The sequence below is a fragment of the Emys orbicularis genome, chromosome 7 (assembly GCF_028017835.1).
Source record: "Emys orbicularis isolate rEmyOrb1 chromosome 7, rEmyOrb1.hap1, whole genome shotgun sequence".
NCBI lineage: Eukaryota > Metazoa > Chordata > Testudines > Emydidae > Emys > Emys orbicularis.
The window spans coordinates 4,832,600-4,844,717 of NC_088689.1; the positions used below are offsets into that span (position 1 = coordinate 4,832,600).

General features: G+C 49.0%; 1 protein-coding gene across 1 annotated transcript in view; it reads right to left on the reverse strand.

Moving 5' to 3' along the window:
* Nucleotides 1-10,959, reverse strand: part of PCGF6 (polycomb group ring finger 6) — a 53,137-nt gene extending 42,178 nt beyond the window's left edge. Inside the window, exons 1-4 of the mRNA XM_065407967.1 lie at nt 10,681-10,959; nt 7,334-7,433; nt 4,684-4,780; nt 3,918-3,973 (exon numbers count right to left, since the gene is read on the reverse strand). Of these exons, the coding sequence (XP_065264039.1) occupies nt 3,918-3,973; nt 4,684-4,780; nt 7,334-7,433; nt 10,681-10,959 (532 nt within the window). The remainder of the gene's footprint in view (nt 1-3,917; nt 3,974-4,683; nt 4,781-7,333; nt 7,434-10,680) is intronic.
* Between the last annotated feature and the right edge of the window lie 1,159 nt (nt 10,960-12,118).

Consider the following 12,118-nt stretch of genomic DNA (forward strand, 5'->3'; position numbering starts at 1 on the left):
GATGCGTACTAGCGTTCAAAGCATTCCAGAGAGATAACCCAGATGGCAAATGGTCACATGCATTTATGCAGACAATGCTTGAAAATTATTATATTACCACCACACCATCACCTTTGTTGGCTTATAGCTCAGATTGCTCAACTGAATTCCTTATCAAGGCACTCATTGAACAGCCAATAAATCATTAGAGACCTGCGCGGATACAAATTTATATCCGTGGAGCTGCAGGGCTCTACCGGGAACCACAGTGGCAAACTGAGCAGCACGACAGGCCACTGCTCCCAAGAGTCAGCACCCCGCGCCAGAGGCTCCTCTGGCATGGCTGTACCCCTCGCAGCCCTGCCCGCAGCCCTGCCCCCAGCCCTGCCCACTGGGGAGGACATCAAGCTCACCGACAGTTGTCAATGGTCGCGCTTATGTGTTCAAGCAGCTCGCATGTTCCCAGACAGGAGTCCCTTCCATGCAGTGGTCTGCATCTCCTGTCTGGGGAAGGGCTGGGCTGGGAGCGGTACAGCCATGCTGGAGGAGCTGCCAGTGCGAGCAATGGCTGCTGGGAGCGGCAGCCCCATGTGCTGCTCTTTTCGTTGCTGTGGCTCCCAGTAGAGCCCTGCAGCTCCACAGATACTGATTTACATCTGCAGATATAAATGTGTATCTGCGCAGGACTCTATAAATCATCAGCTAATCCGCCATTCACATCCACACCAGCCTCAACTCACATGCCTTACCACCCCCAAACATCATAACAACCAAATACACTCACAGACTCTTCAGCACGTACCCTTTCAGTTCTAACATGACCAACCAAAATGCACACATCCAGTTCCTCACAGCAGCACTCAGATGAATGGGGGAAAGCAAAGCTGGGCAGGTGGTATGAGGTGAGAAGGAGGTTAGGCTTGGTACACTACAGAGTTAGGTTGACATAAGGCAGCTTACATCGACCTAATTATGTCAGTGTCTACACTACAATGCTGTTTAAGTGGCCCGCTACACTGACATAATAACTCCACCTTCACAAGAGGCATAGAGCTTATGTCGATGTAGTTAGGGCAGTGCAGTGTCTGTGTAGACACTGCATTATTTACAATAGCTGCTGACTATGAGCCCCAAGGGGGCTGACAGCTGGAGCCTTGCCCGCCCCGCCCGGCGCTGACAGCCCAGGGCACAGGCTCACAGCTGTGAGCCTCTCCCCATTGCGGCACTGACAGCCCAGAGCCTTGCTGCCACCTCCTGGTGAGGGATTTGGTGGTGGGGAGAACGGCCACCCAAGCTCAAGCTCTCTCCCCTCGTCCCAAATCCCTCACCAGGAAGCAGCAGCAGGGCTCACAGCGGATGCTCCTCCCCTTCCCCCCTAGGGCTAGGGCTGCGGTGAGCCACAGGGGGTACAATTTCACCACAGGGAGCCTACCAGGAGTGAAACTGACATTCTTGTCAGTTTCACAGCTGCTATTATTTCACATTTTCTCTCTGGCTCCAGCTGTCAGCCCTGGAGCCTGGGGGCTCCAGCTGCGAGCCCCACATGGGGCTGACAGCTTGGGCTGACAGCCCCAGGGTAGGGGGAGGGGGCTCCAGCTCTGAGCTCCCTGCAGGCTGACAATTGGAGCCAAAATGTGAAATAATAGCAGCCGTGAAACTGACAAGAATGTCAATTTCACTCCTGGCAGGCTCCCTGCTGTGAAGTTGAGCCCAGTGCAGGCTCACAGCTGGGGCTATCAGCAAGGGGGTGGGAGGCAGACTCAGAGCTGTGAATCCGGCACCTGGAAGCTCAGCTGTCGGGCGGAGGGGGGCCCAGCTCTGAGCCTGGCACACGCCTAACAGCTGGGGAGACCAGCTGTGAGCCCCGTGCTTACAGCTGAAGCTGTCAGCCCCAGGGCTGCCGGGCTCCAGCTGTCAGTGTTCCACAAAGCCCCACTTCAGTTGCTGGACACGCACTGCTGACAGAAGGTGCAAGTGTGGACATGAACCACCCCTTTAATTACTGTGGTGGCTGTATATCGACTTAACGCCAATGGACTTAATTTTGTAAAGTAGACAAGCCCTCAGTGTGACAGATATTGCAACCACATGTAGCATCTTTGGAGACTACTGTATTAATGTTACAAAGGTTCTGTGTATCATTGTGAGCTAGGGACTGTATTCTCCATGGAGAAAGTTACCGTAACTCCTCCAGAAACTAAGAACAGCAGGGGGTGATGACTGCCATCTTTGGGACTGTAAAGAGCTCCAGAGAAATACCACCCCAGAGCGCGTGTGTTAGATATACTGGTTCAGACCAGCTTCAAGGGATGCAGAGAAAGGGCAGCTTGAACTGACTGAGGGGCCTTTCTTTTGATTCAACAAACACACCTGACCTTTTGTCCAAAGAGGGACCCAATCCTGTTAAAGGGTTGGAACAACACTGACCTGCCAGACTCCCCCACGGGGGAGACTAGCAACTTCTGGTACATTTAGTATGTGTTTAGACCTTATCGTATGTTTTCTCAGTATGCTTTTGTCCATAAATAAATGTATTCTGTTTTAAGAGAGCTGTTTGGCTACTGGTAACTCGAGCACACGCTGGTCCGTGGCGTTGGAGAAAAGGCAAAGAGCAGGGTCTGGACTCCTAGTCAGACCTGCTGGGATAAACACAATGAAGTGCAATGGGGGGTTGCCAGCCTAAATGCCTGGTGAGAAGGAGGTGAGTCCCTCACCAGAGAGAGGTGACAGCTAGAGGCCTGAAACTTAAGAGTAGACCACACAGGGGGTCAGTGGTACAGCTACTCCAAAATCATGACACCTGGTTTCTATATGACTAAACAGCACTTGAAGTACTTCCCACTTCAATGATGCTTTGTGCACTCAGGAACCTAAGCCACTCTCCTTACTCATACCCCAGCTCATTCCCCATGCTCCCTGCTGCCCAAACTGCTCACTGGCTCCATAGGATCAAGGATAGTGGGGAAGGGGCCTGGAGCCGATCTGGTAAGTCAGGAAAGGGGACTTCACAGCATTAGAAAACTGAAGTAATTTACAGAACCAGGCTGTTTCAGGAGCTACTCTTGGTGGAACTAAATGAGATTATGATGAATTAGGGGAATTAGTTTGTTATATTTAAAAATGTGCAGGCGTGTACATGATGTCTGGAGTTTGTGGCAACTGTGGTTCTTTAGATATAGGGAGCAAAACAAAAACAAATACAAAAATCCACATACAAGTTACTGTGAGGTCCAAATTTCAAAGAGGGAGCATTTTAAAATTTGTCCTCTGCCAATGTTAATAAACCCGTCAGGAAAAAGATATTATGGAACATTCAATTGTCCCCGGAGAGTTAGTGTGCAAAGTTTTGTGCAGAAGGCCTGGAAATTAAATGCAATTACTTAAAACTGGTATACAAGGATTTTACAAATCTCAATAAAATCTTAATTATGGAATCATAGAATCATAGAAGATTAGGGTTGGAAGGGACCTCAGGAAGTCATCTAGTCCAACCCCCTGTCAAAGCAGGACCAACCCCAACTAAATCATCCCAGCCAGGGCTTTGTCAAGCCAGGCCTTAAAAACCTCTAAGGATGGAGATTCCACCACCTCCCTAGGTAACCCATTCCAGTGCTTCACCACCCTCCTAGTCATTACCGTCACCATCATAGTGACTATAGTGGGTGACCTACATCATGTCAGAGGACAGAAGTTTCAGTGTGTTCATGGACTGTGTGTAATAGCATCTTAGCAGCCTGACAAACACCAATCTGTGTGGCTAGTAGGATTTATGGACAACGCAAAACTAGTTTTTACAAAAAACATTTAAGTTTGACCATTTTCAGGAGCTGAAATGTGGAAATACAGTGTTCTGAATTGAAATGGCTACCAGCTTGTCCGTTCAAGTCCTTCCTATTTATTAGGACACCAGAGTGGTAATGAAGTGAAAACAGACTTACTCTCCTCCAGATTGACAACCAATTTATACACTATGTCTTGTAACTGTCGATCCAACCTAACAAGAAGAAAAAAAGAGAGGGAATGATCCTTAGTTAGGCAGGACACATTCGCACAATAAGCTACTGAATATTTAATACATTAAAAAAACGTATTGTAACAGATATTGACATCTTTTGGGTGCAATATAAAAACACTTAGATTAATCATAACATTTTTGTAGAGGAGCTAAATATATTGCTGAACACAGTACACACCAACAGGAAAATGACAGATAGAGCACCGAACTCTGTCTGCGTTCAGCTCCTGGCTATAGCATCTCAGGAAAACAAACCACTTAAGCTGAAAATGCATCTTCAGAGAAGGAAGAAGAAATCTGCAGTATATTTTCAAAGCTATCCTCAAGTATCTTAGGCTCGCAATATAGATTTTGTTAAAGTTATACAAAACCAAACGGAAGATTAAGTTTCAAGGTTTGGATTCATCATCACTAGCAGCATTTTGCTACTGACCAAGAACCAGAAAATGAAAGTGACGAGAGACAAAACTAAATACAATGTAGATAAACAAAAAGAGTATAGGGCATACAGTGAATTAGCTTTTAAACTGTTCTTTCAGCTGCAATAATCAACGATTACAGGTCACTCTAAACAAACACAAAAATCTAAATATTACAGGTAAATAAAAATGTTTTAAACCTGTGTTTCTTTAACAGTAAAATAATAAACGAAAATACAGTAATACCAATAATTGAGATACTCTTATTACCTGATATTATAAAGAGGTTGTGTCTGATGTACAACAATGTTGCATTTTGGACATCTGTTACTGTAGTAAAAATGTCTTACTATGCAGCTTTTACAGACTGTACAGAAAAAAAATGGAAAAGCCCATTATATTGTAGCAAATGTTTACTGAAGATAATGCAGGAGTAATTAGCTTGAGACAGTGCTCAGACAACAGCAAGTATATGAAAATAAATTAAGAAAAATTAATTAAGTCAATTTAATTTTTATGTAAACTTTTCACATGTTGGCGACATTCACATTAGAGTGAATTTAAACTCAGCATCAGTTTGATGTGAATTTTTAACCCTAATCCTAAATTCTCTCTAAGCTGCGTGGCCGCGCAGCTGCCTATTAAGCTCTGTGCAGGGGCTCAGGGCTGCGGCGGGGAGAGATGCCTCTCCCCAGCACGGACCTGCCGCGGCCAGGCGCCCCTCCCCCTGCCCCAACACTGACCTGCCCTGGACTTGCCGGGGGCGAGGCACCCCTCCCCCGGCCTCAACATGTACCTGCCCCGGACTTGCCACAGCCGGGGAAGAGGCGCTCCTCCCCCAGTCCCCAACCTAGCCCTGGCACAGACCTGCCGTGGCTGGGGGAGAGGCGCCTCTTCCCCACCCCCAAGCCCAGTTGCTGCTGCGGGAAAAGAGAGCTGGGGGGAGTCCTCTCTCCATGCTGTAGCCCCTGGGCAGCCTGCACCCCAAACCCCTCATCCCCAGTCCCGCCTCAGAGCCAGCACCCCTAGCTGGGGCCCTCACCCCCCCTGCACCCCAAACCTGAACCCCTCATCCCTCTCCCCCCCATTACCTCCATATTGGTGCACATAAAAAAAAAATTCATTCCACACATGCGTGGGAAAAATTAGAGGGGACACTGCCCTAACCCATTCTTCTTTTCAAGGCATTGTACAGCTTTCCCTTGTATTTCAAACAGCAAACAACCTCATTGGCTGCTACAAGTTAGTGGTGAATTACTAATAGTTTTGGCCTATTATTTTATAAGTTGATTTCTCTGCTTTTATGGACCTCTGTCAGCAACAGAAGTTGGCTGAGAAAAGGATGTCTCTATTCCCCAGTGAGACAAGTTGAATCTCTCTAGTAGCATGTTTGGTTGAGGAAAGGCTGTTTGGAACATTATAAAGTGCGATCCTCAACCACGCTACCAGACCTATTTAAATAAACCACAGCTTCTGGCCAATCCTGACAGAAAATACAGGAATCTTGAACAGGCATTTCTGGGCCTGCTACAGACAAAAACTTTCTGTTGATCTCCCAGATATACTCAAGAGCCCTCAGTCCAGAGTAAGGAATAAGCAGCAAATACAAGTATCAGAGGGGTAGCCGTGTTAGTCTGGATCTGTAAAAAGCAACAGAGTCCTGTGGCACCTTTAAGACTAACAGATGTATTGGAGCATAAGCTTTCGTGGGTGAATGCCCACTTCGTCGGATGCATGTAAAGGAAATTTCCAGGGGCAGGTATAAATATGCTGGCAAGAATCAGTCTGGAGATAATGAGGTTAGTTCAATCAGGGAGGGTGAGGTCCTCTGCTAGCAGTTGAAGTGTGAACACCAAGGGAGGAGAAACTGCTTCTGTAGTTGGCTAGCCATTCACAGTCTTTGTTTAATCCTGATCTGATGGTGTCAAATTTGCAAATGAACTGAAGCTCAGCAGTTTCTCTTTGGAGTCTGGTCCTGAAGTTTTTTTGCTGTAAGATGGCTACCTTTACATCTGCTATTGTGTGGCCAGGGAGGTTGAAGTGTTCTCCTACAGGTTTTAGTATATTGCCATTCCTGATATCTGACTTGTGTCCATTTATCCTTTTATGTAGTGGAGGGGGGGGGGGGGGGGAGGGGAGAAGCAACCAGCTTAACTATAAAAGTTATTTATTGAATAATAGTGATAACTACACAAGGAGCCGGCTAAACCAACATCACAGTTACATTATTAAAGGTTACAAAAGTCATATATAGAAAACCTGAGGTAGAAAAGAAAACAGAGAGTGAAAGAAGGGGATCTCACCACTTCCATGAGGCTTGAGCTGGTCGGGGTTCCCAGGTGATGGTGGTAGCTCAGGGTCCCGAGTGCTGGAGACAGGCAGAACCCCCAGCACGATCAGTCAGGAGAAGATGAAATCCCGGTGGAACTGATGCAGAGTTTGGATCCATGCATCAGAACACTAGATTTGTTTATGGACCCTGAGCTTCAGTTCATTTGCAAATTTGACACCATCAGATCAGGATTAAACAAAGACTGTGAATGGCTAGCCAACTACAGAAGCAGTTTCTCCTCCCTTGGTGTTCACACTTCAACTGCTAGCAGAGGACCTCACCCTCCCTGATTGAACTAACCTCATTATCTCCAGACTGATTCTTGCCAGCATATTTATACCTGCCCCTGGAAATTTCCTTTACATGCATCCGACGAAGTGGGCATTCACCCACGAAAGCTTATGCTCCAATACATCTGTTAGTCTTAAAGGTGCCACAGGACCCTCTGTTGCTTTCAGCAAATACAGTCATTTTAGACAGGCAATTCCCATTTGTGAGGACATGAAAATCTCACTCATGATGTTTTGGTAGCTGATCTCTCTCTAAATTTGAAACTAAATTCTTAAAAAGGCTAACACGGATACTTACATGTGTGAAGACACTCTGTAATGGTCGTGGCATCTATAAAATAACCTTTGCAGATGGAACACAAGATGTAAGGCGTCAACTCAGACAGGTTTATCATGCGCTATGAATACAATTGAAATTGTTTGAGAACACAGGTTAAAGCAATAGATTTCTCACTCCAGCTTCTGAAGTCTCACAACCTCAAGCCACATTAAGAATGGAAAGATGTGTGTCAATATGCAGCACCTGGATCTACACTGGATGGCCCTGAGCAGCAATAATACTTCAAATGCCGCTCCTTCCTAAAGGTTCCCATCTATTTTTCTGAATTGACCTTTCTGCAAACACAGCAATTCAATGTATTTCACGAATCACTTCTAAAATGCAAATTATAAACCGCTTCTTCAGGTGTACTGGACAACTCAGAGAATATGGCACTTTACCAGTATTAATGAAGTACAGGTTGGGAGCAAGCTAAAATCTTTATCTGAGGAGTGTGCAATGGACTATGTAATGGCCCTCAGTCCTGAATCATAGAATATCAGGGTTGGAAGGACCTCAGGAGGTCATCTAGTCCAGCTCCCTGCTCAAAGCAGGACCAATCCCCAACTAAATCAAGTTGAATCTGAGACAGTGCTGGCCTTTTGCTTCAACATGTATTTAGGTTCACATAAATACATATTAAGGCAGGGACTGCAATTATACGGCACTGGATTTTGACTAAAAAAGCACATTTGCCAGGGAGGAACAAATCCACCAGCTCTTTTCTGGCCAAAATGCCTTTCCTTGATAGGACTGGTAGGGTGTCCATCCTGAAATGCAGACTTTTCAAGAGTGTACTTCACAATTTAAGGTGTAATGTTTAAATAAACTAACTCCTCCAATCTAGTCCAAGTCTCCTGCATCATCATTCACCTGCCCCCTTGCCCGCACCTAGTCATTCTGTGACCTCTGACCCACCATTATCCACAACTTTTCAAACACTTTCAACCTAATACCCACTTTCTGCCCTTTCCTCCCTCTCTTTCATGAAGATGTTCAATGTCTCCATTCCTTCTGCACTCTCCACCATCCTGATTCACTCCATCTCACCAACCCCCAATATCTGCTTTCTCTGGTTTTATTCCCAGGCTCTGAAAGTCTCTGAAGAAAGTCTCATGGTCACTCAGACTTCCTTCACGACAACATCATTCTACCCTCCTGCACTTCTGCCATCTTCCTTGTCAAATAGCATTAATTCTCCACTCATCGATTCCAAAGCCAGAAGGGACCACTGTGATCATCTAGTCTGACTTCCCATATAACACAGGCCAGAGACTTACATGGTCATTGATTCCCATGCCAGATCCATCCTCCTTTGTCATGGCTGACAATGCCATCATCCTCTTGGTCACTCAAAACTTGGTTATCATCCAGAACTGCCTTCTCTCTAACTGCACACATCAAGGCTATACCAGAAGCTCACCTCTGCTTATTCTCTCTGTATACATTACTAAATCTCTCATCCAGGGCATTGTATCTTAGCTTAACTATTGCAACCTGACCCCTTCCCAGCTTCTGACATCCACCTGTTTCCCCCCACTTTAAGCATGCTAAGTTCTATCTTGATCCCAACAGCCAAGCCATGCTGCACAATGAGAGCTCTAGTCTCACCTGGGCAGTCTCTCTGCATGAGGGCTTTGATGGAGATAAAATATTACATGTTGGGAACTGTTGTCAACATAGGCTTACTCCTGAGGGCAATCTGTGCCAAAATTTAAAAATTCTGTTCCAAAAAATTAAAATCCCCCCCCCCCCAAATTAAAATTCTGCAAACTGTATTTGTCAAATAAATGTGGAGGCTCCAGCATGGCATTGGGGCGCACAGGACACTGGCTGCACAGAGGTGGGAGATAACTGTGCAGCTCTCCCCCGCTTCCCCCGGACTCAGCAGTGAAGCTGCACCCAACCCTGACACAGTGGAAGGACGGGGCCTGCCCCAGAAACACCCCAGGGCCCTGCCTCTCCATGCCAGGTGCACCAGATAGACTCAGCAAGGCAGGATCCAAATGTGGAGGGGCTTAGTGTGGAGGGATCCAGATGTGGGCTGAGAGGGTTCAGTGTTGGGCAATCTGGGTGCAGGCGGATCAATGGGGCATCCAGATGTGGAGGGGATCTGGATGCACAGGGGCTTGTTGGAGGGTTCTGGGTGCAATGGTAATGGGACTCTGCAGGGGGGTCCAGGTGAAGGTGGTTGGGACTCAGCAGGAGGAGTGTGGGGGGAATAGAGCTCAGCAGAGGGGTCTGGGTGTGGGGGGCTCAGTGGGGGGTCCAGCTGCTGGGAAGTGGTGCTCAGTGGAGTGGGGATCTAGGTGCAACTGGTTGGGGCTTGGTGGGGTGGGGATGTGGGTGGCTCGTCGAGGTAGTCCAGTGCAGGGGGAGTGGGGCTCATTGGGGGGTTCTGAATGCTGGGAGTGAGGCTCGGCAGGAGGGTTTGGGTATAGGGGGTCTGGATGCAGGCGGTTGGGGGAGCAGCTCCCTGTACATGGATCCTTCCCACTGAAGTGGGAGGAGTGGGGGGGCGGGAGAGAGTTTGCAGAGCTTCCAGCAGCCGGAGGAGAAATCTGGGGGTGGGTCTGACCTGGCCCTAGATGCCATGCAGGGGAAGAGAAGGTCCCGTCCTCCCCAGCTCAGCACAGGTAGGAGCCACCAGCTGGGTCTTCCCCAGTTCTGCCTCCTGCCCCACAGTGATTTGCCTCTCTGCCGGCTGCCCTGAGCACCCAAAACATACTGCTGGGGAGGGTTGCATGACCGCTCTTGTGGCTTCCCTTTACTTTCCCATCAGAAAGTCATTTTTCTGCAGGGAAGCAAAGAAATATGCCAGCCCCCATCCTGTAGAGGCCTGGGGCCAGGCCCCCTCACCCCCATGGAGGCCGGGGCCAGGCCCCCTCACCCCCATGGAGGCCGGGGCCAGGCTCCCTCCCCAGGGGTGGGCTGTGTAGAGCCCCAGAATAGCTAGGGATGGCCCTGGTAGGGGACACCCCCCCCCTGCTCTCCAGGCAGAGTGGTGCATGCTGGGAACTACCCTCTCATGAAGTGGGGGCACCTCCCCTTCTCTCCACGCAGAGCAATGCATGCTGGGAGTATCGCCTCATGAAGCGGGAAGCACCTCCCCTGCTCTCCAGGCAGAGTGGTGCATGCTGGGAACTATCCCCTCATGAAGCGCCCCCCCCCCGCTCTCCAGGCAGAGTGGTGCATGCTGGGAGCATGCACCACTATTGGATGAGGTTGGTGATTACATGGGCCTCGTCTCGAGGCGCGACTGGACCACTCTCTGCCGCCCGCTCTGCCCAACCCCTGCCTTGGTGCTGGGTCGCCCCATCCTTTACCTCACGCTCAGCGTCCGAGTCCAGCTCCCCCTCCGCCTCTCGGCAGGCCCCAAAGCCGGCCCCGGGGCCCCCCTCCAGCTCCTCTTCCTCCAGCTCCTCCTCCTCTTCCTCCCCGCTGGACTCAGAGCGGCTCCTCTCGAAATCGAACTGGAGGGAGCCGGCCCCAGAGCAGCCAGGGGCGCCCCCGACCTCCAGCTCCTCCTCGCCGGGCCCCAGGCCCGCCCCATCCCCGCCGGACAGGCCCGAGATCACAGAGCCTACATCCACCTCCATGTCCATGGCTGGGCGGGGGGCGCTACAGCGGGATCGGCAGCCGGGCGCCAGAAGGGACGATGGGAAATGTAGTTCTCAGCCTCTCTTCTGCGCTCTCCGTACCGCCGAGACGGCTAGTGAGGCACTGCGCATGCGTGCTAACCGCGATGAAGGACGCGGGGAATTGTAGTGTACTCCGCCTCGATGAGATTGCGACTGCGCACATGCGCAATGAACCCTCAAGGGATGCTGGGAAATGTAGTTTTTAAAATTGCTTCGCTCTTTCTGCAAACCCACCTTTCCTTAGCCAATAATTAAATGTCAAGCTACGCAGTGGGTCTTAAAGGGCATTAAATATCCCCTGGAAACACACGGGTCACAAAATCCTTCATTCCAGAGAGCATTTTACTAACTGCCCTTAAAATTAATAGAGACAAGGTTGGGGAGGTAGTATCTTTCATTAGACCAATGCTGTTAGTGAAAGAGACAAGATTTCAAGTATACACAGAGCTCTTCAGGTCTGTAAGAGGTACTAAAAGGGGGAGCTTTGGGATGGCAGTCTAAAAGCCAAGGACAGCACCAGTATAGCGACAGACACTGCCATGTCTTAACATATAGTGCAAGCAATAATGGTGACAGTTGAAAGAAATGGAAGTGGGAGGAGACAAAATGCAATCCTTGTCTGGGAAGACAGTGCAGATTTGGTCCCAGTCCTGAAAATTTATCAGGCTGGTCAAAGTATGTCATTCAGGCTCCACACAGGGGTAAGGGTCTGCTATCATGGAACAATTTGCAGGCGCAAGGCTTAAAGACAAGGGCAGACTAGCTCAGTGGTTCTCAAACTTTTGTACTGGTGACCCCTTTCACACAGCAAGCCTCTGAGTGCGACCCCCCCCCTATACATTAAAAACACTTTTTTATATATTTAACATCATTATAAATGCTAGAGGCAAAGCTGGGTTTGGGGTGGAGGCTGACAGCTCGAGACCCCCAGGTAATAGCCTCGTGACCCCCGGGGGGTCCCGACCCCCAGTTTGAGAACCCCTGGACTAGCTGACATCTCTTTCCATGGCGCGCTGATAGAGCATGATACGCCGCTGCCGTAAATCGATACCTAGCGCGTCGCAAAAGGCTCCGGGCTCCCGCCCGTTTTGCCTTCAGTGTCGCAAACGCGTCGGCGCTTGAC